We start from the raw sequence: 24860 nt of genomic DNA, 5'->3' as shown, positions 1-24860 counted from the left end.
CGAGGTATGGCACACGGAGTCTGTGAAATGTTGTGGATTCGTAATGTCTTGAAAGACCTAGGTTACAAGCTTAAAAAGCCTATGGATTTGCATTGTGATAATACAGCTGCCATTGAGATTGCACATAATCCAGTTCAGCATGATAGAACAAAGCATGTGGAGGTTGACCGACGTCATTTTATTAAAGAAAATCTTGACAGAAAGGTTATTCGCTTTCCATTTGTAAACTCAGAGGAGCAATTAGCTGATGTTCTTACTAAAGGAGTGTCCAGGAAGGTATTTGACAGCTCAGTTGACAAGTTGGGCATGATAGACATCTATGCACCAACTTGAGGGGGAGTGTAGAATCTCTGTAAATCTGTATGTAATTAGGATTTTATTTAATTAGGATATCCTGTAATTATAGAAAGATTGTTTCCTATTAGAGTTAGACTACTCCTTTGTACTTGTATATATACCCTCATTGTGGGATGAATAGAATTATCGAATTAACCCTGAATTGAAGTATTCTTTTCTACTCTAAAAGCATATAAAATTTCTGATTTCGAAGGTTACATGACAAGCAGGACGCAACCAGACTATCCTCTCAAGTTGTGAGAACTTTGTACACAGCTAGCCAGCAACAACCTCAATAGGTTGTCATATTGCCACTGATGGGGAGAAGGTTTGAATTTTTATGAGTTTTGAGAAATATCTTATTCAATTGATTGGTCTTTGTTGATTACAAAGTTCAGTAAACTCCGAGTTGAAATATCCTATATGACATAACTAAGGGCTTTCTGAAACACCTCGTAGGGTATTTTTGCAATTTTGTACCTCAGAAATGTAATGGTGCATGTGGCTGATATGCTCAGCTGAATTTGTGCTGAATTGTACGGAGAAAAAGAAGAATGTCGTGTCGACTTCTCTTGTGTCAATCTGTTAACTGAACACAAGATTGGAAATATTGTAGGAGTTGAAGAAGGAAATCTGACGAGAGAAATGAATATGGGAACCTGAAGTAGGTTCAAATATATATTGGTAAATTGGTAAACAATATATTGTTCATAAGTCATAACAAGACGTACATTATATACTGGTATAGATTGTCATTCTGGAAATTTGATGGGAAAAGACAAGAAACTTGCATCTAATGGATGCAGAGCTGAACATGAAGACCATTTTTTTTTTTTTGAAAGGGTTTGGCCTCCATCTAAAGTGAAGCAAATTAGAAAAAAAGAAAGAAAGAAAAATTACTCTACCTAATAGCCAAATACAAAAATTGAATCCACCTAATAACTAAATAAAAAAGGACCTTCGCATATGATAACAGCATTATTGCATGTGTTCAACAGTTCATTGTTGACTATGGACATTATTAGGCTTTTGTCAATCCATAGACGTGTGCATTCTCAGTTTCCTCTATAAATTTGAAATGGAGAGAAGATAATGCAAAGTTAACCAGAACTAGAATGACAACTTCAAGGTTTCAAATATATATCTTGGCCTTTTATGCAAGCCTTCTTGTTCTAAAATGTAGCTGCCTTGGCAATTCTGTGCATCAGAGAAAACATGCAGCCTTGTTCATCTTTGGTGATGCACTATTTGACAATGGAAACAATAACTACTTGAACACTACTACTAAATATCAGTCAAATTTCTGGCCCTATGGGGAAACCTTCTTCAACCACTCAACTGGTAGATTTTCAGATGGGCGTCTAATCTCTGATTTCATCGGTAAGGTTCTCTTAAATACTATCCCTGTTGTTTTAGCTCAGCAGTAGGGATTATGTCAAACTGAGAGTTAAATTTCCTTTTGATGTTGCAGCTGAGTATGCTAAGTTGCCACTTATACCACCATATTTACAACCTGGGTCCAAAGACTATACTTACGGGATCAACTTTGCATCTTCGGCTGCTGGTGCTCTAGCCGAGACTCATCCAGGATTTGTATGTTGTCTGCTTGATATATATATATATATATATATATATATATATATATATATATTTGTCTTAAAACTTCTGTTCTTATGCTTGAAAGTTAGTTCCATTGTGTGTAGAGGAAGAAGAAGAATATACTTAACTCCAAATATATGCTTAAATAGCATGGTTGGTTGATTTTTTTATTTTCAGGTGATAGACCTTACAACTCAACTAAGTTATTTCAAGAAGGTGGAGAAGCACTTGAGGCACAAGCTAGGTGATGATAATGCTCACACATTGCTGTCCGAAGCGGTTTACTTAATTAGCATCGGAGGCAATGATTATTTTGCACCCTTTGTAAAAAACTCCAGTTTTTATGAGACTCAATCACCAGAAAAATTTGTTGGCATGGTGATTGGCAACCTAACGAATGTGATCAAAGTAATAAATTCTCTCCCTTGCTCTTTTATTCTTGTAATTATGTACTTAATTGAGAGCATCACTTTTGAAAGGGTGTGATCATAATATATTTCAATGTGTCAGGGAATATATAAGAAAGGAGGAAGGAAATTTGGGTTTGCAAATGGAATCCCTCTTGGTTGTGTACCAATGATGAGGGCAACAAAGCCGGGAAACCCAGGCACCTGTGTGGATGAAATTACTGCAGTATTGAAACTGCACAATAAAGTACTTGCTAAAGTCCTCCTCAAGCTTAAACGACAGCTTCATGGATTTAAATATTCAAATCCAAATGTCTACTCTTACCTAGATGGAATCATTAAGAATCCATCACAACATGGTGCAAATAGTCATCAAACCTTCTTCTCCTTGTAGTTTCAGTTTTTCTTTTGCTTCTATCATGCGCTATAATTCATCTCTCTTAATTTTCTAATTCTGCCTTTTTTATTGTTTGGTTCTAAAGGCTTCAAGGAAGGAAAGGTGTCATGTTGTGGCTCTGGTCCATACAGAGGAACTATGAGCTGTGGAGGAAAGAGAGGTGTGACCGAGTATCAATTATGTGACAATGTTAACGATTATGTCTTTTTCGACTCTGCCCATCCAACCGACAGGGCTAACGAGCAGGTTTCCAAGTATTGGTGGAGCCATACTACTCCTAATGTGAAAGTGCCTCACGTTTATCTGAAAGAGCTATTCGAAGTTTAGCCAACCCTGGATTGATTTCGGTCACACGGTGCCAAGCAATAAGCATTTTGCAGATGGTTTTTATGTTTGTAATATAAGTTTGGATGTATTACCGTTTTGCTCGAGTATTCACTACTCAATAATAGATATTGTGTTTGATGTTTCCTGTCTCCAATAATATAAGTTCATCTAGCTAGCTAGGTTGGTCTTACACTGTTGTAATAATGTTAAAGCTTAATTAGTCAAATTTCCTTACAATTTATACAAGAAGGAAAAACAAAACTTGAAGCCCAAGTAGGTAAGGGTTTCTATTATCCTATCTATTCCGCACCCCACTAGGAAAAGGAATAATATATTAAATGAAGGAACCCAATTAAATCTTCACTTCTACTACCCTAATCCTACATATTTAATCCGCACAACACTAGGATTAACGAAAGGAAAAGTTTCTCATAGTGTTTAGGGAGCCGGATTCCGGCAACCGCGATCGGACCAAAGTGTGGGTTCGACAAGAGATCATCGGCGAAGGAGAATTCGGGACGGTTTTCATGGCTCGTCCGGTGAAAACAAGTAAGAAACTGCCTCCGATTATGGCCGTGAAGTCGGCAGACTTGTCGGAATCGGCGGACTTGGCTAAAGAAAGTCGACTTCTCAAGAAATTTCGGAACTGCCCTTTTATCTTAAACAAGTATGGCAGCGATGTGACGGAAGAAGATGAAGGTGAGAAGTTGTTCAACGTTTTCTTGGAGTATGCTCAAAGAGGAACCATAGAAGGAACCATAAAGACACCGAGGAATTTCGAGTTGTTTGAGCAGCACGTAAGGAAGTATACACTGTCGGTTTTGAAGGGGCTTAAGTACATTCATGACAAGGGATTTGTGCACTGTGACATTAAGCCCGCAAATATATTCCTTGTAAGTAATGATCCTAAGGATACTGGGTTTGGCTCTTACGTAGCGAAAATCGGGGATTTTGGGCTAGCGAAAAGGGCTACCAAAAACAATATGGTGAAGCGTTCTGAACAAATACATGGCACTGGATTGTATATGTCTCCAGAAGTATCAATTCAAAACATTCTTGAGCCGCTGGCTGACATTTGGGCACTAGGCTGCAGTGTTCTGCAGATGCTGACTGGGAAGAGATTTTGGGATTTCAATACTGACTTAAAAGATGACTGGGGGTTTCCAATTGAGATTCCGATTATTCCGGAAGAGGTAAACGATGAGGCTGAGGATTTTTTGGGGAAGTGCTTCATAATGAACCCTCTAGGAACGTAAGCACCCTAGCCTTTTGTGTGCAACAGCTTGCCAATCTGGACAGTCTCATCTTGTGATTTGGTTCCGAGCTAGCACAATGTGCCAAGAACCATCTGCAATTCCTGTAATGGGTGCAGCATGAGCTGACTCTGTGTTAATCCATTGTATTAATTTTGTTCTGTACTTGTGATTTTAAAGGCTATTTAAATGTATATTATTCTTCAATTGGTTTTATGGATGTCCAGTTTTGATCTCTTTTATCTTGCTCTTGGTTCTTTTTAAGGTTGGTGTTGTTCTTTGACTGGTGTTGTTTTTATAACTAATCATACTCAATTAGCTCATTCATTGGCTATACAATACTATCCGACAATACAACTAGATAAATGCAGCACTATTGGAAAGCCAAAATTTCATTCTTAACTTTCACTTTGGGTTCCTATAACTATTAATTGCAATCAAATTGCATTCGAAAGGAGATTGTCATTGATGCACATCGAGAGCTTTGATCGACTATAATCACTTAATGTTTTCATTCGATCAAAAAGTAATGTACGACTCTACTATGTATGGATGGCCAGTTAGCCCTTTGTGTATTCTGGCTACTGACCCTTCTATGATTGGCCATGAGGTGCTTGTTCAAGATTTCTGGGATGACTACACTGGCTGGGTGTTGCTTGCCTTCTATGTGTTTCCATCTGTAATTTTACAGCCTGTTTGGAAATGTTCAGTTTCCTGATACTATAAGGAAAGTGTTTCTTGCTGGGAGATCCCTCCAAATCAAAGCTCTCTAATTACTTGGTTAGTTATCATAGACAGGCTGCTATCTAATGTAAACAGGCATGAAAAAAACCATACTCCTGATCCCAGCTGTTCTGCTTGTCCTGGTTCATCTAGGAATCTATGATGGTTGGAGCAATGCAGGGTAAGTTTTATCTAGAGATGGTTCTTTCATGTACAGTTCCAACCATCATAGATTCCTAGGTGAACATTTATACCAACCATCATAGATACCCATTGCACCATTGTACCATTTCTACCACTCAGGCAAAAGGCTTACTACTTGTCACTGTGCCCAAATCTAGTGAAAACGCATGGAGTTTGGACAGCTGCTCATTGTGTTAGAATTTCATTCAAAACTAAGCTGCTGAGAGTTTCTCGTACAATACAGTGACATACCAATAAGAACTATTGAATACTTCTAATTGGAGTCCAGCTTCAACTAAATTGTTTATTAATACAAGATGTCAACTTATGTTCATTTTTCTGTTTAATTAATGGTATGATACTGCAAATTGTCAACTTAGCATCATGCAGGGTCAGGAACAGAACACCAACATGTGCACCATGAGCTTATGCCTAGCTCCCAGAAATTAAGGAATTTAATTTTCAATGACTTGCACCAATTCTGGATCATTAACAAATACCCAAGTAGAGTACATATGACCCATGTCGAACTTAAAAACTATCGTTGTTTGTACGATCTTAAGTTTATGTTTATCAATCTGGGACTTCATATTAATTGGATAAACTAGTCTGCATACTCGAATAATGAAGTCTTGGCTTATGATCTAGTTAAGGTCTAATTCAATCCTATATAAGCACTGAATCTGGAATATATACAGATTTTTCAACACTCAACAACATTTTCAATCCTTCTACACATGTTCCTAGGGTAACAACTTCTGTGTATAAATTTGAAAGTTTGAAACAGAGGAATACAGAACTAGAATGGCCCTTAGTTTAAAGTTTCAAATACATGTCGTGGCTTTTTGTGCAAGCTTTTTCCTGCCAACCAGCTGCAATGGCCATTCTGGGCTTTATAGAAAGAATGCAGCCTTGTTCATCTTTGGTGACAGTGTTACTGAATATGTGTTTTTTGACTCCATCCACCCAACTCAAAGGGTTTACCAGTAAATGTCCAAGTTATGGTGGAGGCATAGGCATACTCCCAATGTCACAGGGAATCGTAATTTGAAAGAGCTATGCAAAGTTCAGCCAAATGTGGATTTATTAGTTCCTTAACGTACAAATTGATCTATTTCAAAAAGTTTCATAAAATCTCTGAAATTAATTAATTTTTTTTTTATTCTTATCAGAGGAAGTAGGAAATAGGAATGCATTAAAAATACGCATATGGACCTTAAATGGGTTAAATCCCAAACAGAGAAACTACAACCCTAAAAAGAGGCAACAATATAAACATACACACATTGGGTCCAAACTTGGAGAATGTCTTACTAATCGCGTGGGTGGAGACCCAATCAAATCTCAATCGCATATAAACTTATTTTTAACTATGTTCCTATTGTGTTATCTGCTATGTTCCTATTGTGTTATCGTATCATTCACGTGGCACAACAACTTTCAGACCAAAAAAAAAAAAAAAACGTGGCACAACAACTTTATCAAAAACCCTCTCCATAACAACATGGAATACAAATCTTCCCGGCCTAGATCATGGTAAATCGATCTCCCCTAAGAGCATCAGCAGTGGGGACTCATTTTTTGAACTCAAATTTGGGTCCAAATAAGCTGGAATAGTGATTTGAGTCCATCTGAATAGTGTACAAAAAGACTTACTTTTATTGGGTGCTACAGTGGTGCAGGACTTATTTTTGGACCTATATTTTGGACTCATATTTTTAGACTCAAATTTGGGTCCAAAACACAAATCCTTCCACTGTGGAACGAATATATTTGAGTCTTCTATTTTATGTTTGTTTTAATATATGTGTGTGTGTGTGTATATACATATCTTAAATTAAGATAAGAAAAATGTCACACAAATTAGTATAAAAAAAAGTTAATCATCAAACATTATACATAAAATTCATTAAAATTCAAAATAAAAAAATTTCATGACAAAGCCGTTGAAAAACAGCAATTTTGTCAATTTTGACAAAAATTTTACGTTTCTAAAAAAAAAAAAAGTATTAAAACAAATTTTTAATCAATTAATTTCTGACCGTCAGATTGAATTAATAATTCAATCATGACCATCAGTTTCAAAACCAAAGAGCCGTTGGTTTTTTAAACAAGCGGGACCCACTCCATTTCTGATTCATTCCCACTTTGCACGTCCACTTGCATGCATCAGCACCCACGTGGTGGGTCCCACAAAATTTGGGTCCAAATTTTTTTGGGTCCTTCCTTGGATCAGATTAGCTCCACAATTTGGGTCTCCGATGGATTTGGGTCTAAATTATTCCGACCCATTGCAGCATGATTTCTTTGGTTTTGGACTCAAATTTTGGTTTTGGACCCAAATTTGGGTCCCCACTGCTGATGCTCTAACAGACGACCATGTCTCGTCTAACTCGCAGTCATTGGACAACGTACGATGGGGTGACTCCGCAACCAACCACTCCCACATGGCCATGTCAAGATATAAAAGTTCGATTTTGCTGCAAACTGCGGTATTTTGAATTTATAGTAAATTTGAGTGTTAATTGAAATTTCGAAAATTATTTACATTTTTTTTTTGTGGTGCTATTCGCACACTCATTTTCTCTATTCACACACTCTTTCTATTTATTTATTACTTTAATTTTTTTTTTTTTACAAATTACCCTAACTACCCTCCCTAAAAATTCTGTTTCTTTTTCTTTTTTTCTGCAAACTGCCGTATTTTGAATTTATAGGAAATTTGAGTGTTAATTGAAATTTCGAAAATTATTGACATTTTTTTTTGTGGTGCTATTCGCACACTCATTTTCTCTATTCACACACTCTTTCTATTTATTTATTACTTTAATTTTTTTTTTTTACAAATTACCCTAACTACCCTCCCTAAAAATTCTGTTTCTTTTTCTTTTTTCTTTTTTCTTTTTTCTTTTTTCTTTTTTCTTTTTTCTTTTTTCTTTTTTCTTTTTTCTTTTTTCTTTTTTCTTTTTTCTTTTTTCTTTTTTCTTTTTTCTTTTTTCTTTTTGGCAAGTCAATCATTTTCAAATCCTAAACTCTTATTTTCCTACAGACACAGAGAACTTCAAAACTCTTTACGATTTTCTCTTTTCTTTTCCATCAAAAACTTCTCTAGCAGTCATTCTATCTCTCTAACGTGATGCTTTGAACTAGTTTGAAGTTTAATTATGGTAGAACAAGCAACTTTAGAACCATCTTTGAAAAAAAAAATTACATCTGATTTGCAATGGAGACATGGAAGAAAAATATGAGTTTAGTGATCATTCGAGCCCCTTTGAATCCATCATTCCTGATAAGATTCTAACTGAAATTATTTGGTGTATTTTAATCTATCGCTCTCGGCTAAAAAGATCAATTTCTCAGTGATTTGGTGGACTAGAAGCTTTAAATTTTTGCGTCTGTTCGTCTTAGTTTGATTTTGGTATGACTTGCTTGCTAATTATAGTTTTGACTTCAGTTGATTGATAATTTTGAAATTATTGACGTTTTGATTTCATTTTGACTTTAGTCCTATTATCGCTCTACAAAATGCTTTATGTCACTGGGAATAGTATCTTGAATCAACTTTGCTTAATCAAATGTGAGAGGTTTTGGATCTCCTTTAGTTTAGGTGATATGCTTATATCTTTCTTCAGTTTTGTATAGCAGTTATGATCACATACCTAAATCCCAAACCCAATTACATCGTGATTTTTCATCTGAGCCCTAAACTTTGCCACACTAATTGCAGAACATTTGACATATTGCATTTCGTCCTGGCCATTGGTTTTTTTTTTTCTAATCAGCAATGACATTCACAAGAAAAATTGGTTTATTGTATAATGATGTTTAATTCATGATTGACTTGTCAAATAGAAAAAAGAAAAAAGAAAAAGAAACATAATTACAAGAGAGGGTAGTTAGAGTAATTTGTAAAACAAAATTGTATTAAAGTAATGAAAAAATAGAGGGGGTGTGTGAATAGAGAAAATGGGTGTGCGAATAGCACCACCCTTTTTTTTTTATCAAATAAACAACTCATATACAACAAGTAGTGGGAGGTCGTGAGTTCGACTCACAAGTCACAATACATATTTTCGAATTTGAAGAATTTTTAATTTCAAATAAACTATCAGCAATGTTAAACTACATAAATTCCGACAAAAATGTTAATAGTATTCAATATTCACAACTTAATTGAATTATAAATAGTTGATTTGATCTAAGTCCAAAACTCACATCCTGTATTAGATGTAGTACAGATAAATATTTTTGTTAATCGAGGTCCTATTACTGCCACATTGAATTTATTCCTTTTTCTATCTTGTTGACTCAACACCTAAACTTTTCATTCCTAACATATCCTTATTTAATATATTTTGCACAATAATCAATAAAAAAATATTAATTGTAATACTAAATTATTGCAATCTTGTTAATGTAAAATTAGCAAATTTAATATGTTGACTTTAATTTATATTATTAGTTTCTTGATTGAATTCAAAAGAGGAATCTATATATATTAAGACATTACTCTTCCTTGATCTTACCTATTACGTATTGCCTCATTTTCCTTCTCCTTCTCCTTCTTTTTTTTTTTTTTTTTTTTTTTTTTCTACCGAATCATCTCTTTTTTCCTCTCCTTCTTCCGTGCATATCTTCTTTCCAAAACATACTTCTCATTTCTTTGTTTATTTCTTTTTCTCCCATATCTGTATTTTTTGCGTGGCTTCTCCCTTCTTGGTAAAAAGTTTTTGCTTACTTTTGATATAGAATCGATCATGGTGTTATAGGTAAGATTTGTCCTAAAATTTGATTAGACATTTTTATTTCACATTTACATGCCTTATTTATAGTTAAAATTTCACAGGTAAAAAAAATTCAAGTTTCTCTATATCTCTATATATAAGGTTCTCTCATTATCTCCACTTTCTTATAGCATTGGAGTTAGAGTGGGTCAACTAGAATTGTTTTGGAAAGTGATTGCTCGATGGCAATCCAAGTTATAACTACTTTGGAAGAGGACCTCTCTGGTCTGAGCAACTTGGTTGCTGATATAAGGGATATACTTCAAGCTTGCCCTTTTTTTTTCAAGGTTCAACCAAGCTCCGGAGTTCATCTAGGATAATTTTTTTTGTATGATTTCAATCATATTTGGTGAATGAGATTTCTTTCCATCAAAAAAAAAAAAACTTCTAATACTTTTTTCCAGCCACATTTCTTTTTTTTTTTTCGGGGAAAAACAACCAAATTATATTGAAAATCAAATAGTACAATTAATGAGAAACTATAAAGCTTCTAATATCAAGAGAGACATGCCCCCTTCATGAAAGATAAAAGAAGAATATATTCTCAAAAAAAAAAAAGAATATAAAGCAAATTTAGCTAGATTATGGGCAGTCATGTTGCCTTCATGAAACACATGTCTCAATGAAGAACCAACTAGAATCCCAAGAGTAGTTGATGCCCTCAATAATAAGACCCAAGGATGATGTCTCCTCACCCTCAGCCTCAATCGCATAAATTAAGCTCTGACAATCTGTCTCAACAATAATAGGAGAAAGATGAGACTGCATTGCTAGGGAGCAAGCAGCCCTACAAGCCATGGCCTCAACAACATCTGGAGAGGCAACAGAGGTGATATTGTTGGGGGAGTTTGTGTTAAGTCCAGCCACATATCTTATTTTAGCCCCGTCACTTTGTCATTTCATTTATTATTTTTTTTACTCTAGAATTGCTCTTTGTTTCACTTTTCAGTGAGAGGCTTTGGTTGATATTCCCCTCTCCTATCTTATATTTTCTGTTTTAAAATAAAAGAACAGAGGAACGAGCTCGCATATCTCATTCTTGTTATTTCATTTATTAGTTTTATTTTTAGTGAGAACTTTGGATTGATGTTTCCCTCTTCTATTTTATATATATATATATATATATTTTGAATCGAAGGAGGTCAGTCAATTTTATAATTCAGCAAGCAGTACCAGAAACGACACACCCCTGAGGGGCTGACAGAAAGAGCCGTCATTTAGGACATACAAAAGACCTATTCTAAGAAAACAGAGCCTCGCACTCCCGGGTACACCCAACTTTTAAGGACAATCAAGCACCTTTATTCTAACAAAACCTAGAAACTCAGAAGCAAATAAAATAAATGTGACAACCGAGCAACTAGGTCTTGCTACCCAAGGGAAAATTAAACATTGCTAGTATGCTAGTAGATAAGGATGCCATAGCATCCCCTACAACGCCTCCATTTTTTCGCATTTCCTCCATCTTAGCCCACAGGGAACCCAATATCCAAACTCGGGCCCAAAAGCCCCAACAATGAGCCAAGGTCCACCCCAGGCCCAACAAACCTAAAACCCAGCGGTAAACCCTAGCGTCCTTAGCCACCAAGCAGTCTTTCCACGCGTCAGCCTCATCCACACCACTGCCGCCGCATAAGCCGTTGCCTCCACCGCACAGGTCCACACTCAGACCAGCCCGCACCGGGATCAAATCCAACAAGGAGGAGAGAGCTCCACCACCCTCGTCAAAGTCCAATCCCAATCTAACTGCAAGCGTTGATGCTGAAGAAAAAACGGGATCGCCCTCGATCCTTGCTTCCCCGAACACCAAAAACAACTGATCCCATTCGATCGGATTTGAGCCCAAGTTAACCTGATTAACAGAGCCATCTTCAAGTCTCCATGCAACACCCCCTATTCCAGAGCCAATAACAGTCTCCCAAATCCAACCAAACGCAACAACATAAGCATCGGTCCTCGCACTATCACACCAACCCCGACCCGATCTCAGATCAAACCCAAAACCACCAGAGCTACCATCATCACCAGCGATAGTAGCAAGCAGAAAGAGGCCAAGGCCCAGGAGCAAGGGGTGCCGTCGAAAACAGCCGTCACCACCAAGAATTAGACCAAAGAGAGGTGAAAAGACACCCCTCTCCGTCACAGGTAACGAACCACCCCACCAGCCAGAATTGGTTGCCGTCGAGAAGTCTCTCTTTCGAGAGTCAGAAGAGAGAGCATTTTTTTTCCTGAAAAGTTATATTTTATATTTTCTCTTTAGTTTTAAATAAAATAAAAGAATAGAGAAACAAGCGGTGAATTTTAAAGTGTGATTTTTTTTAGAGAAAGGATTCGCTTCGCGCCATATTTACTGAGAATTTTAATTAAAAAAATTTAAATAGGCTGTTTAAGTATTTTGGCCAATCATATGCCAGACCCATTTTTCAAGAGAAAAGTTTGATGAGACAAGACACTGAAAAGTAAATTACTTTGCTTTCACAATTCTGTGACGCCTGACAATTCAAGAGCGAGCCTATGTCGGATTTTGATTACCCGTTTCAGTATCTTCACAGGATCATACGGAACGGAAGAAGAAATCCAGGTATCACAAGTTCAGAAGTTTGTCCTCTTTGCCAGAGCAACTTTCTTGAAAATGGCAAAATGTATTTGAATGAGGAGCTACCATTTAGAGACCATCTAACTCCTTTTTCAGTATCCGCCATTACCCTTTAGACTTCTCCACTCTTCAGTAACTCTCACCAACTAACTCCAAAGGTATTGTCTTCACTCTTTAAACCTTTTCTTTGTGCCCAATTTAACCATTATGCATCTGTTTGTCAATTTTCTGGAATCAGGTTATGAGAAAGTTTTTGCCTTTTCAATCTTTGAGGGACTGATGTGTGAAGGGTAGTTTTTTGTTCTCATAAAGAGAATTGCAATTTGAGTGTCTGAAAAACTTTGAAACATGAGGTTGGCTTGAAAAAGTGCCTTGAAATTTTGGAGATTCGGATACTGTGGGGATCTTTGCTCACAATAATCACTGAAATCTGAAATCTATTTGTCCATCATAGGATTTTTATTTTGTTTTTTGTTTATGTGTTTTGTGCTTATAGTACACATCTTTGTTGCAGATCATTTGTATGTGAAATTGTGAAGCCAGTTGTAGACCCCGAAATGGCCAAATCTTCATCGAATCCTGTAGTTGAATTGAATGGAGAGGAATTCTGGCCACTTTCTGGGAAACCATACTTTGACGTCATACTCACGAAATCACATGTGAAACCCATTTACCAACTGGTAACTATCCCTGCAAGCTCCTACGTAATTACATAGATGGTGGAATTTTCCATCTCTTTGGATCAGTTTAGTTACTTCTGGTGCCTGTGCATATGATCATATCTGGTGTGATCATTTGATCTTATCAGATCATCATTGTGAAAGAAGTAACAATTTGTTCAATGATCAGAATGGTTGGTCAATTTGAACATATAGACTTGTTATTGTCAAATAAATGTTGACCTTGTTCAGCTACAGGTTACGTTTTTGCTTGAGCCTACAGGCCTAAGAAGCTGAGTGCAAAATGTTCCCTTTTTGTTAGATATGTGGAGAAGGTCATATGGTTCCTAAGTTTCAAGTTGAATTTGTTGTCGTATAAGTTGAATTTGAAATTCTTCAAATGCATGTCTTCCATCATGTTTTGATAACAGCAGACTGAGCACTTCAGGGTTTACTGCCAACAACAACTAGGATATTTGCAACTGCAGATTTTTAATACACTTTTGACATTTTCTGAACTTTATCGTTGATATCTTTGGTCATAATAGATCACCTTGAAAAATCTTAGTGCTTTGCTTGACATATTTTTATGGTATTACCAGATAAGCTATCTTCCTTTATAATATAGTTGGTTGTAGGTTAACTGAGCTGTGTAATTGCAGCAGAAAAGCATGATCGGCTTATAGGGACTTTTACCGTAATTTTGGATCATTAATATATTAGCTTTAGTCTAGATCATTGAAATAACCATTTGCTTGATATAGGGGATCCCAGCCAAACTTGAACCAGTACTACCCTCTGGTTCAATACATACAGTTCTCACATTTGGGGGTAAGAGTTGGGAGATGACCTATAATGGAGAAAAACGTCATAAACAATTCGATCGAAAGTCATGGGGAGCATTTGTCGATGAAAACAATTTGAAGGCTGGAGATGGATTGGTGTTTGAACTCAAGGAGTGCAATAGCACACAAATAGGATTCAGAGTCCAAATCCTGAGAGGTGACATCCCTGACGAACTTCTAGAGAAGGCCAACCGTGAGGCAGAGAAACCCATTGTCATACAATGATACTGCCTTTCCATGGATGGTTTATCATTCTCCTGAATCGCATTAATGGCCAGGAGCTAATATAATATAGGGAACTCAGTAGAGCATATTGAGAGTACTGCTAGATTTTAATATGTATAGATCTATGGGTTTTATGTCTAGGTTCTGTGGTGTAATTTGACATGATACCATTTTAGTTACATGAGCATTAATGTATGTATACCTTCAGAAAAATGCAATTGTACTCATGTTCTTAATTATCGCCAAAGAGATTGGTTTTTATTTTCTTCTCATATCAGAGGAGATGGGTCTTACTTCATTTTTCCTTGTTTATCAGTTATGTATATTTCTCTTATTGCAAGAAAAAATCAGCCAGAAAATATGGAATAAACTTGTCAATGGAGATTGTAGAAGTAGGCTCTTACTGAGATTGTTTCATGACAGTTGGATATTGTGAGAGAACATCTACTCTTTATTTTGGAGCAAAACATTTTAATTAATGTTTATGCATATGAGAACCAAGTATATATACTTTTACGTGTGTCCTCCCAAACAATAACCAAGTAGACTAGTAGATTCTGTCAAATACTTCACTGATCCTGAATACAAGCGTATGGATATTTTGTTTGAAGTATTAGGAATTCGATTGTTCTTGAATTCTTCTTTTGAAATGTGATCAAGATAGGGGCCTGCCATTCATCAATCCTATCCTCCTAGCCTCCATATAATTCCATCAATGAAAATTTAGATCAAATGTACACATTTTTCTCGCTTTAAATTTCTCTTATCATTAGTGATATAGAACATTTAGGTGACTTCATGAGGAGTAGTACGTCATATCACCATAGTACACTACAGAGTAGTCATCATCATTATTGTAACATCACCATTATCTCTTGCCAGTGAAATTAGGTGATGTAGTTCACTGCAGAGAACTTCCTTTACCAAGAGGCATGTGGGTTTTAAAGTTTGGTTCACGGGAATCCTGGTTTCTTGATTCTTTGTGCTTAAGTTGGTCTCCAAGTTGTGACAAGTTTGTCTTTTTGCTAGTGTAACTTTCCTGAAAATAGCAAAATGCCTTGGTAAATGCAGCTATGACTCCATTAATGAAACTATGTATTATGGTATACACTATACTGAGACCACCAAACTCCTCCCTCTAAAATTTAACCCTGATTACTCCACTCCTTTAAGTATCTATACTTACCCTTTGCATTTCTCCACTCTTCAGGCAACTTTCACCAGATATTATCCACACAGGTATTTTCTAAAAGCACTATTGGCTATTTTCACTTATATTTTGAATTATTATGCCTTTTGTTCTTCATTTCTAATGTACCCATGTGCAATGGGTGGTCTTAGCTTTTTCGGTTTCATATAAAGAATTGCAATGTCAGTGTTTGAAGAGAAGGTTCTGGTGTTGTTGAATGCTTTTTCTGAATATCTTCAACATTTGGTCTTGAAAGCCTTGAGATTCTTTGGTGGATCTTGAGTGTTAGCTCCTTGAAATCAAGGAAAGAAGTGGGTACTAGGTAAGGGCTTCAAGCAAGAATTGTCTGATGTTAAAGACGATCAGATCAGGAAAGAACAGAAAGATAACACTAGGGATTAGTTGAGGGTGTAATTGGCTAGGGAAAATGTCTAAGCAAAGTATCAATGAAAAATAGGATCGATAACCGTAACTAAGAATATTTATGTTTGTTGTGCTCCATATGCATGATATCAGCATCATATGAAAGAGTGTTTCTTTTTCTGTGTTTTTGTACTGTTGGTTTTATTTTTGTGGAAAGGATGCTAGTAGTAGTACTCATCTTTATCGCAGATAAGTTCTCTGTTAAGTCCCAGTTGGCAAAGCAGAAGATCCTGAAATGGCAGAATCGGCTCAATCCTCATCAGATACAACAATTCAATTGCATGGGGAAGAATTTTGGCCTCTTTCAGGAAAACCTTACTTTGATATAATACTAGCAAAAACACATGTCAAACCGTTTTACAAACTGGTAATTATCCTTCTGAAGGTTCTCATATAAATGGTTTCTCTACTCTTGATGATGTCCATGTGATCATAGTTGGTGATTTTATTCCATGGGAAAACCCTTAATTGCATATTCAGACCATTTGATCTTTACCTCATAGTTATTGGCAACTAAGTGACAGTTTGTTCAATTGAATGCTTCTTATCTTAAGATAAAGGGTTGCCCTTGTTCAGGCTAAAGAAATTTTCAATTAGCAAAACCATATATCGTTTTGAACTACATGTTTATTTCTGCCTAGAGAATTTGAAGCCGAGTTCAAAATATTGCCTGCTGGTTACACATGTAGAGAAGGTCATTGTGATTGCTAGCTAATTCACAATTTTATTTTTCTGATAAGTTCCATTTGAACTTTTTGGTGAGTCCATTTGAAGTCTTCAAATGTTGCATTGTGGTTAAACATGAGCAAAATGTATTTTGTTTTTCTTGGTAAGAACTGCATGTAATAATGCCCTGCTCTCTGCATAGGAAGATCATAGACTGAGATTTGCCATATTTACTTAATTTTAACATTATAAGTTGATATTCAAGCTGATTGAGTGAAATCGAAGAATGAGATTGGCTACTTTGGACTTTTACTCTGACTTAGGATTGATGGTTTAATTAGCTGTACTCTTTCATTGAAATAATCATTTGTCTGAAATAGGGGATCCCAGCCAAACTTCATCCAATACTACCATCTTGTTCATTCCCTACGGTTCTCACCTTTGCGGGAAAGAGTTGGGAGATGACATGTGATGGATCAAACAAAAAGCACAAAGGCTTGGACAAAGAGTCATGGAAAGCATTTATTGACGACAACAATTTGAAGGCTGGAGATGGATGCGTGTTTGAAGTCATGGAGTGCAGTACAAAACTAGTATTAAGAGTCCAAATCCTCCGAGGTGACATCCCAGCTGAACTTTTAGAGAAGGAAAAAGGTGACGAAGCCGAGAAGCCCATTATTCTATAACAATATTGCCTTTTCATGGATGTATTATGAATTTCCTGAATGACATTACTGGTCAGGAACTGAGTAGAGCCTATAGTAAGATTCCTGCCACTCTTTAATATGTTTAGATATGTGTTTCTGTGTAGGTCTTGTGCTGTACTTTGACACGATTTTATCTTAGTAACATGAGAAGAACGTGGGGTGCATATTTGGTTTATTATCTAGATAGGAGGGAGCACTACTGATTTATGCAGTCTCTTAGTTGATGAATCGAATCAGCCACCTTTGTACTCTTCCTCCCAAAATCAATCTAAATTGTTCAATTATAGAGCTTGGAGTCTTCACTTATTACAATTTTTGAATATAATCCCCATCTTTTCAATATTTTATGATTTTTTTTTTTGGTAAAAGAAATCAGATACAGATGATACAATGTGCCAGTTTCAGATCACTTACATTTTGCGAGGGAATAACATCTACTGTCAATTGGGACATGTTATGTGAGAGAAGTGCTTCAGGGCCAATAGGCTTATTCATAACAAGTACTAATTTCAATTACTTCTTGATATGGAGTACATCTTACTTTATTTTTAATTATTTATTTATTTATTTTTTTGGGCTAAAAAATCGTGGATAGGAGAGCAATAAAGCCTCTCTATCGCACCATTTTATTAACCAAAGCCTTCTTATTCTATTAGTATAGTAATCAGAAGATCATGTTCAATAATATTCTTATCTATACTATTATTAACAGAAGAGGTGTTGTCAGCCAAAAAAAACCAAAATTAAATAAATGTACCAAAATAATCCTGAAATATTAATAAACTTTAGCATTTATAAAATAGATAGGGATAATATAGTCGAATTACAAAAGAAACAGAAAAATAGAAGAAAACAATAATGGTGAAACATATGAGTACGTGGGAAAAACTACCCACTCCATGAAAAATACCCACTTTCATTGCAGATAACAACCAACTATCTGCAGATAATTTTGTATTTTATTTTGGAAAAATTATCACTTTAGTCATTCAACAATAACTCAATCGACACTTTGGGTCACTCTATTTTAAAAAAAAAATCGCTATAGTCACTTAAGTTTAGATTTATTTTTCACTTGAGTAACTGCCGTTAAATACTTCATTACACATTGTTAAAACTAAGGATATTTTGGTCCAATTACTAAAAAATATTAAAATTTGGCTATATTTATTGAAGAAGCTAGAAGGATCAAGCTTAGTCTCTCTTTCAGAATAGTCTAATCTTTAGAAAATTACACACAAGTGTCAGTTTGAAAATTAAATTAGTCATAAGGCCACTAAAGTTTTCTTGTACACATAAGGCCACATGTATCTTTAAATTATTTACACCCTGACAATTTTACCCTTCGTGGAAGAAAACTAACTCTATGATCTGTCTCTGGCCAAAACAAAAAGAAATTCACTCTCTCTCTCTCTCTCTCTCTCTCTCTCTCTCTCTCTCTCTCTCTCTCTCTCTCTCTCTCTCTCTCTCTCTCTCTCTCTCTCTCTCTCTCTCTCTCTCTCTCTCTCTCTTTCTTTCCCCGATCTCTCTTCTTCTTCTCTTCCGTCTGCAATCACCGGAAAGCACCAATTCCGGCCACCATCTCTCATCACCGTCACCATCAATTGAACCACAACACAAACCTGACCAAAGCTCAGCCACCCCATCGCCGATTAAGGCTCCGGCCATCCTTTCAAGATGAAGCTGATCTGATCTGATCGGTGTCTTCGATATCGCCTCGTCGTTCAACTCCGGCGACCTTACGCTCCTCATCGAGATACGAGGTCGTCGGTGTCCTCTAATTCAGCCTGAGAGGATTCCAGATCGGTGTTCGACTAATCGCCTGCTCTTCTTCTTCTTCTTCTTGGAAATCGACTCCGGCCACCGGGCAAGAGGTCTTCCAGGCGATTTCCGAGTCCTCTGAGAAGATCTTGCGTGCGTGAGGACGTACGTGAACGAATAAGGGCAGCTGGGGTTAGTCGGAGTCCTGGATTTTCAGCAGGCTCTGACGGCGGCTGCCGCGTATGAAGAAGAGGTCGCCGACTAGCACATTAGGGAGGGCGTGGCTGCTGTGGTTGTGGAGACTTTGTTCCCGGCTCACTCAGACCCGTACAGTACGATCTCGACCCGGGTAACTTCGGCTGCATTTGGAATTGATCGGTCTATGTTTTATTTGTGCTAAGTTTTTGATTTTCTTATAGATTTGTGGTTTGAATCATGAATTGTTACTGTTTTTGGAGAAGGTAGAAACTCCTGTATTGTTATTTGTCATTCAATTTGATAGCTTTGGTTTGATTTGTGTAACTACTATGGATTTTACAGTTGTTTTGATTTCTGAGTAGCTTTTGTATTGTTTTGAGTTATGGTAATGAAATTGGATCTTAATTTTATGCCTCATTGTTCAATTTTGATGTTATGGTATCTATGTTTCTGATGGTGTTTTATTCTGGTTTGTGTTTTTGTTTTTGTGCACTACTACACAAAAGGCTTCACACGACAGTTTAAAACTGTCGTCTCACGTTTTGCTTTTCCGTGGTCTATCGAGGCGTCGTCTGATGAAACGCTGTCAGACGACGGTTTTCAACCGTCGTATACCGATCATTGGGTCGTCGGTTTGCAGCTGAATCCGTCGTCTGATGGACCGGCAGATCTGCCGACATGCTGTCGACAAGCTGTTGACAAAAATATGCCGTGGTGTAACTTCTACTCATACCACAGTTTTTAGGATTCCAGCGTGGTGTGACTTCTACTCATACCACGGTTTTTAGGATTCTAGCGTGGTGTGACTTCTACTCATACCACGGTTCAGTGTATGTGTGCCTTCACACGACAGATATAACTCGAACCGTTGTATGGTGACATTTGAGACAATGGTTTTTGCTAATACTTGTTGTCTTTGTGTGCATCCAACAATGATATCGATAAGAACCGTCGTGTGAATTGTTGAAAATTTGTTTGAATCCACCCTATAATCCTCATCAGACGACATTTTCATTTGTTGTCCTACTAGAATGATTCATATTCAATGCTGGAATCAAAAATCACCAAATAAATAGTAATTTACCAATATATATATGATTGTTATAATCCACAAAAATGTACCTAAATGGATTTGACAATATATGCTACTATTGATACACAAATGGAGTACATCTAAGAAAACCCCATTGCAAAATACATCCAAAAATGTACTTAAAATTGTCAGGCCAGCCCTAAAAATAAATTTCAAGCCTATTGCACTTCAGAGCTTCCAGTCCATGAGCTTCAGCAGACTTTGCAGCCATGAGCTCATTACCTTGTTTCTTTTTCTTCTCATGCTAAATAATATAACCATTGATGCTACAAACATAATAGCATAGCCTCAAAACGAAAAGGCCTAAGATGAGGTGGACAAGGATCAAGGCTCAAGAGTAAAGGGCAGTGATTAGATCAGACCCTTGTGAGATGCCTATAGCAAGTCCACCAACTACTCCAATTAATGGAACGAAGACATTGGCTTTCTTCTTCTTGCATGATATTGCTGCACATAAGTTTTCGTTTTCTCCGACCCTAGCATGAACAAGGTTTATGCATATTAGTCATGGAAATATAGTTGACTACAGTAATCAATTTGTATAATAGATCAATAATGCCTAACAATATAGGAATTTTTCCACATAAAAAAATATAAGATTGCAACCAAAAACAGAAAGAAATACTCTGAATATATTACATGTTGACTCCGGACAGAAACAGACCTTAACAGTAGTGATCCACTTGTCGATTTTTCAATTAGCATAATCCAGCCATATACATACATTAATTTATAAATTCAGGTACGAATTACTGCACATATATACACACATAAAGTCAGCACAGAGGATCATTATCCATAATCACTATAAAGACAAAAACAACTGTAACAAAAACCATGTTCTTTTAGAAACTATTTGCAGAGAAACTACACAAAAGCAAGAGAAGTTCCTTAATTCAGTTCTCAGCAGTTCTTTTCCAAGCAGTCTTCCAAACATTGAAGTCCAACAACTGTAACAAAGAAAAATAACAAAAAAAAAAAGAGGAAGGTCAAACATATGTTACTGGGTTACCTTTGCAATAATGTTTTGAATCCCACATCACAACCCTGAATTGACAAGAGTACCAAATGGGTGGCATCTGATTCCACAAGTGACAGAGGATAAGATCCATACCTGACCATTTCTGCACACAGAATTCGAACATAAGTTGAATTTGGTTTGGTCAGTATAAGCACAGTCTGTGGGTGAGTTTCCCCTTCAAAGAAATCTGAAATAAAAGTGAATGTTTAGATAGAGTTAATTCATCTGTTTACTGCTGCGCTCTGCAGTTATTATGTTTCCTCTTTCAAAAGAGACAATGTCATGCTTGTGCTGGTCACTCTGGTCACCTTTGCACCACCATGAAAGTTTGAATGACGCCTGTGGAAATATGAATGTCATGATTAATTATGCGAAATTCATTGCACTAACAAAGTTGCAAAATGTGAAACACCAACGGGTCCTTGTGACAAATATAGAAATATTCAAAGTAAACAGAGATATTGTATGATTGATCATGCTAACCAAGATTTCTTACCAAAAATTGTTATTAGGCTATAGACATCTATATTTTACAGAATATATGCAGCTCAAATTTTGACCATATGATGAAATTGTCTCATGGAAGAAAAGAAAAGAAAAAAGTCTCTGAATTCATATTGAAATGGTGATTAACAATAGAGTTACTGGAATTACTACCCAAATCCACAGCTAGTACTAACAGAAATCAAAATAGATCCAATGAATGAGAGAGAAAACCTTAACAAGCCAGAGATGTGAGTGGACCAATAAAAAGAGAGGCACCTTACCTTTCTTGCAAACTTATTGAGAAGCGATTTTGAATCAGTATCACATTCACCATCCCAAAGAACTTCATAAGAGCATATCTCATTACTCCCACAACATTGTTCAGATTGGTCATTTGACCTCCTGGCCAAGTTCTCTATCCTCTCATCATCCCCATTATTCTCTCTATGTGATGGCCCTGTAACATAGAAAAACAATTACAAGTAGCACAGAAAAAGAGACAAAACATTAATCTAAAGTGAAACATAGTATTCATTGAATTATGGGAATTACGACAGAACTCGAAGTGTTAAACCAAGGAAGGATATATATTAAGTCCAGGAAAATAATCACAAAGTAGTCGATAATGGCTGACCAATTCAATTACTCTAAAAGTCATCAACTCAAAGTAGTCGACTAATTTCAGTTAAAGTTTCAATTTTGGAAATCAAATAGCAAGCAAGAGAAGAAGAACAAGGACAAAATCTCAATATCAATAACAAGTGCCAAGTAAACAGCCTTTTGCCGAATAGTTAGTTAAAAGACATTGATCTTGATCATTCCCAATTTGAGCCAATATCACATAAAGTTGCTTCAACTAAACCAAATAAGCACAGAAGGGATCTTTTAAAAGATAACAGAAGTTAATCAGAATACCAAAGATAATCAAGCATAAAAATGAGCAGTTACCAAAGTTAATCACAATACCAAAGATATGCCGTTGAATCATTCAAAAATGTCAGATTGCAAAGAATAGCACAAGCAGTTACGTTACCGCAGCTTTCATTCAAAAATGTCAGATTTCAAAGAATAGCATAAGCAATTACGTTACCGCAGCTTTCAAACCAGCAGCAGCTGTCCCAGAACCTCCATGATGTACCTGAAAAGAATTCCATATATCTTGTGAGAAACAGCCATGTTAACAGATAATTAGAAATAGAAGAAGTAATTAATATATTCGAGTCAAAGATGAAAACACTAGCAGAAGAAAACAAATGCAAACAAGAGACTAGCTAATAAGGAGGTCTTCATTAATACAGATTACTTAAAATTGGCCCGGCCTTAACAATAAACTGTGGAAGCTCCTTAAAGAAATCCACAATGCTGGAAGCAACTGAAAAACAAAATGAGAAGAATTCATGAGCAACCAACATAAGCTACAAGGGGGGCAAAAAAAAGTAGATTGACAAACAACATACTTCAGCTTAGCAGCTGTCAATTTGTGAATTATCAGAACTCTTCTCACTCAATGTTTTCACCGAGAACAAAACAAACGAATACCAGAACTGTTTTGCTAATTCTTCAGGCTACACACAGAAATGTAGTTAAGTTGCATATTGAATGACACAAATTTTCATCATGAATCAAAAATGTTACACACATTCAAGAACTGATAAAACATACCGTTCCATTTCCGATAGCTGATAAATTTGATATTAGAACATGTTTCGTTTCTATCAGTAGCTTGATAGCTTGTGCCACCGGGTTCTCGTCCAACAACAATCCACTGAAATCTTCCGTCAACCTAATAGGGAGAAGGAAATCAAAGCAAATCACTAGTGGGTTCACGTTTAAAGTGATCAAAACCAGAAAAACAACAACACATTGATATCAAATCTTCCATTAAAAATCCGTCTTAAACTAGTGAAGAAAATCAAAACAACATTCTCAATTTGTTCAAAGTCAGGGCCGGAAAATGTCCAGTTAGTCAAAACCCCAAATCAAAAGATGAGAGTGATGGTATTATACCTTTATCAGAATCTCCAGTTAGTCAAAACCCCAAATCAAAAGAGTGATTTGTGAAGAACCCGAACTCAACACCTGAAATCAAAAGTGAAGAACCCGAAATCAAAAGCATGATTTGTGAAATCAAAAGAATGAGATGACGAGAAACCAAAAACCCCCAAATTTTAGGGCTTACCAGATTCGAAGACAAATCTCCGACTTAGGGCTTCGAAAGATTCGCACCAGAGTCCGGCCTTTAGAGGCGGTGGATTTAAGGTTTAGGGCCGTGGAGTGAGTCGGGGCCGGGTAGCTATGGAGTGAGTCAGAGTGATTCGGAGAGATCGAGTCGTGGTTTGGAGGCGCTATGTCGAGGTATAGTTTGGGGGCAATGTTGTGATCGAGTATCTCGAGGTATAGTTTGGCTGTTTGGGGCAATGCTGCTGTACATACCACCTATATTACATACCGCCAAGCATAAGCAACGACCTCTTAGGTGGGCCCCGCGACATGGATAGTCCCGCCTACGACATGCATCCGGTAGTCCGACACCCGAGCTACCTCGCTATGGTGGAGGTCGGCCGGTACCTCGTAGGGAGGCCACCCTCCCATGCTCCCCAAGAGGCTTCAAGAGAAGCAATATGTACATTGTATCCCACATCGAAAATATAGAATAGATGGGGACTTCCCTTAGCTATAAAGGGAAGTCCTCCCCTTCTTAGAAGGGATGGATCCATGATCCCCTCACTTGTATCACTATCAAAGGCTACTTGGCCTCACTACATAGTAAAATATCTAAGTGGACGTAGCCTTGCCTCAAGGGCAAGGTGAACCACTATACATGCTTGTGTCCCTCTCTCTCTCTCCCTATCATGATCCACACTTAGTCTCGTTCCGTATTCTTCAGTAGAAACAGCTGCATGTGTCGAGGGCCTCGAGGCTGCTAGGTTAAGCATTAGTTGTGGGAAGGACTTTTTTTTTTTCATTAAGTGTTCCAGCTAG

The 24860-nt window shown here is 36.7% G+C and overlaps 4 protein-coding genes and 1 long non-coding RNA gene across 7 annotated transcripts; 4 read left to right on the top strand and 1 right to left on the bottom strand.

The window, feature by feature from the left end:
• Positions 1 to 1414: 1414 nt before the first annotated feature.
• Positions 1415 to 3203, top strand: LOC133741901 (GDSL esterase/lipase 1-like). 2 transcript variants are annotated; one of them, XM_062169619.1, is made up of 5 exons: positions 1415 to 1716; positions 1808 to 1929; positions 2113 to 2343; positions 2446 to 2701; positions 2825 to 3203. In XM_062169619.1, exons 1-5 carry the CDS (start codon positions 1452 to 1454, stop codon positions 3064 to 3066), a joined length of 1116 nt encoding a protein of 371 aa, XP_062025603.1. In that variant the 5' UTR covers positions 1415 to 1451; the 3' UTR covers positions 3067 to 3203. The 2 variants fall into 2 exon arrangements, with proteins under 2 accessions (XP_062025603.1, XP_062025607.1); XM_062169623.1 differs by having other exon boundaries at positions 2446 to 2589; positions 2825 to 3030.
• A 432-nt stretch (positions 3204 to 3635) lies between these two features.
• Positions 3636 to 4322, top strand: LOC133730790 (mitogen-activated protein kinase kinase kinase 20-like). The gene has a single exon (XM_062158313.1). The coding sequence runs from the start codon at positions 3636 to 3638 to the stop codon at positions 4320 to 4322; it is 687 nt and encodes a 228-aa protein (XP_062014297.1).
• Positions 4323 to 12812: 8490 nt separating this feature from the next.
• Positions 12813 to 14334, top strand: LOC133730784 (B3 domain-containing protein Os04g0386900-like). Its single transcript, XM_062158309.1, has 3 exons — positions 12813 to 12895; positions 13120 to 13285; positions 14029 to 14334. Exons 1-3 carry the CDS (start codon positions 12813 to 12815, stop codon positions 14332 to 14334), a joined length of 555 nt encoding a protein of 184 aa, XP_062014293.1.
• Positions 14335 to 15396: 1062 nt separating this feature from the next.
• On the top strand, positions 15397 to 17603 carry LOC133741891 (B3 domain-containing protein Os04g0386900-like). 2 transcript variants are annotated; one of them, XM_062169602.1, is made up of 3 exons: positions 15397 to 15573; positions 16136 to 16313; positions 16993 to 17603. In XM_062169602.1, exons 2-3 carry the CDS (start codon positions 16182 to 16184, stop codon positions 17296 to 17298), a joined length of 438 nt encoding a protein of 145 aa, XP_062025586.1. In that variant the 5' UTR covers positions 15397 to 15573; positions 16136 to 16181; the 3' UTR covers positions 17299 to 17603. The 2 variants fall into 2 exon arrangements, with proteins under 2 accessions (XP_062025586.1, XP_062025592.1); XM_062169608.1 differs by lacking the exon at positions 15397 to 15573 and adding an exon at positions 15580 to 15845.
• A 5373-nt stretch (positions 17604 to 22976) lies between these two features.
• On the bottom strand, positions 22977 to 24157 carry LOC133725543 (uncharacterized). The gene is made up of 5 exons (XR_009854495.1): positions 24058 to 24157; positions 23886 to 23957; positions 23541 to 23661; positions 23336 to 23443; positions 22977 to 23250 (listed from the first exon to the last, which is right to left on the bottom strand). It is a non-coding gene; the product is annotated as an uncharacterized LOC133725543 (long non-coding RNA).
• Between the last annotated feature and the right edge of the window lie 703 nt (positions 24158 to 24860).

Source organism: Rosa rugosa, chromosome 1 (assembly GCF_958449725.1).
Source record: "Rosa rugosa chromosome 1, drRosRugo1.1, whole genome shotgun sequence".
In the NCBI taxonomy this organism is placed as follows: Eukaryota; Viridiplantae; Streptophyta; class Magnoliopsida; order Rosales; family Rosaceae; genus Rosa; species Rosa rugosa.
The sequence above is the reverse complement of the archived record's forward strand: the minus strand, read 5'-3'. Positions and strand labels throughout refer to the sequence as shown.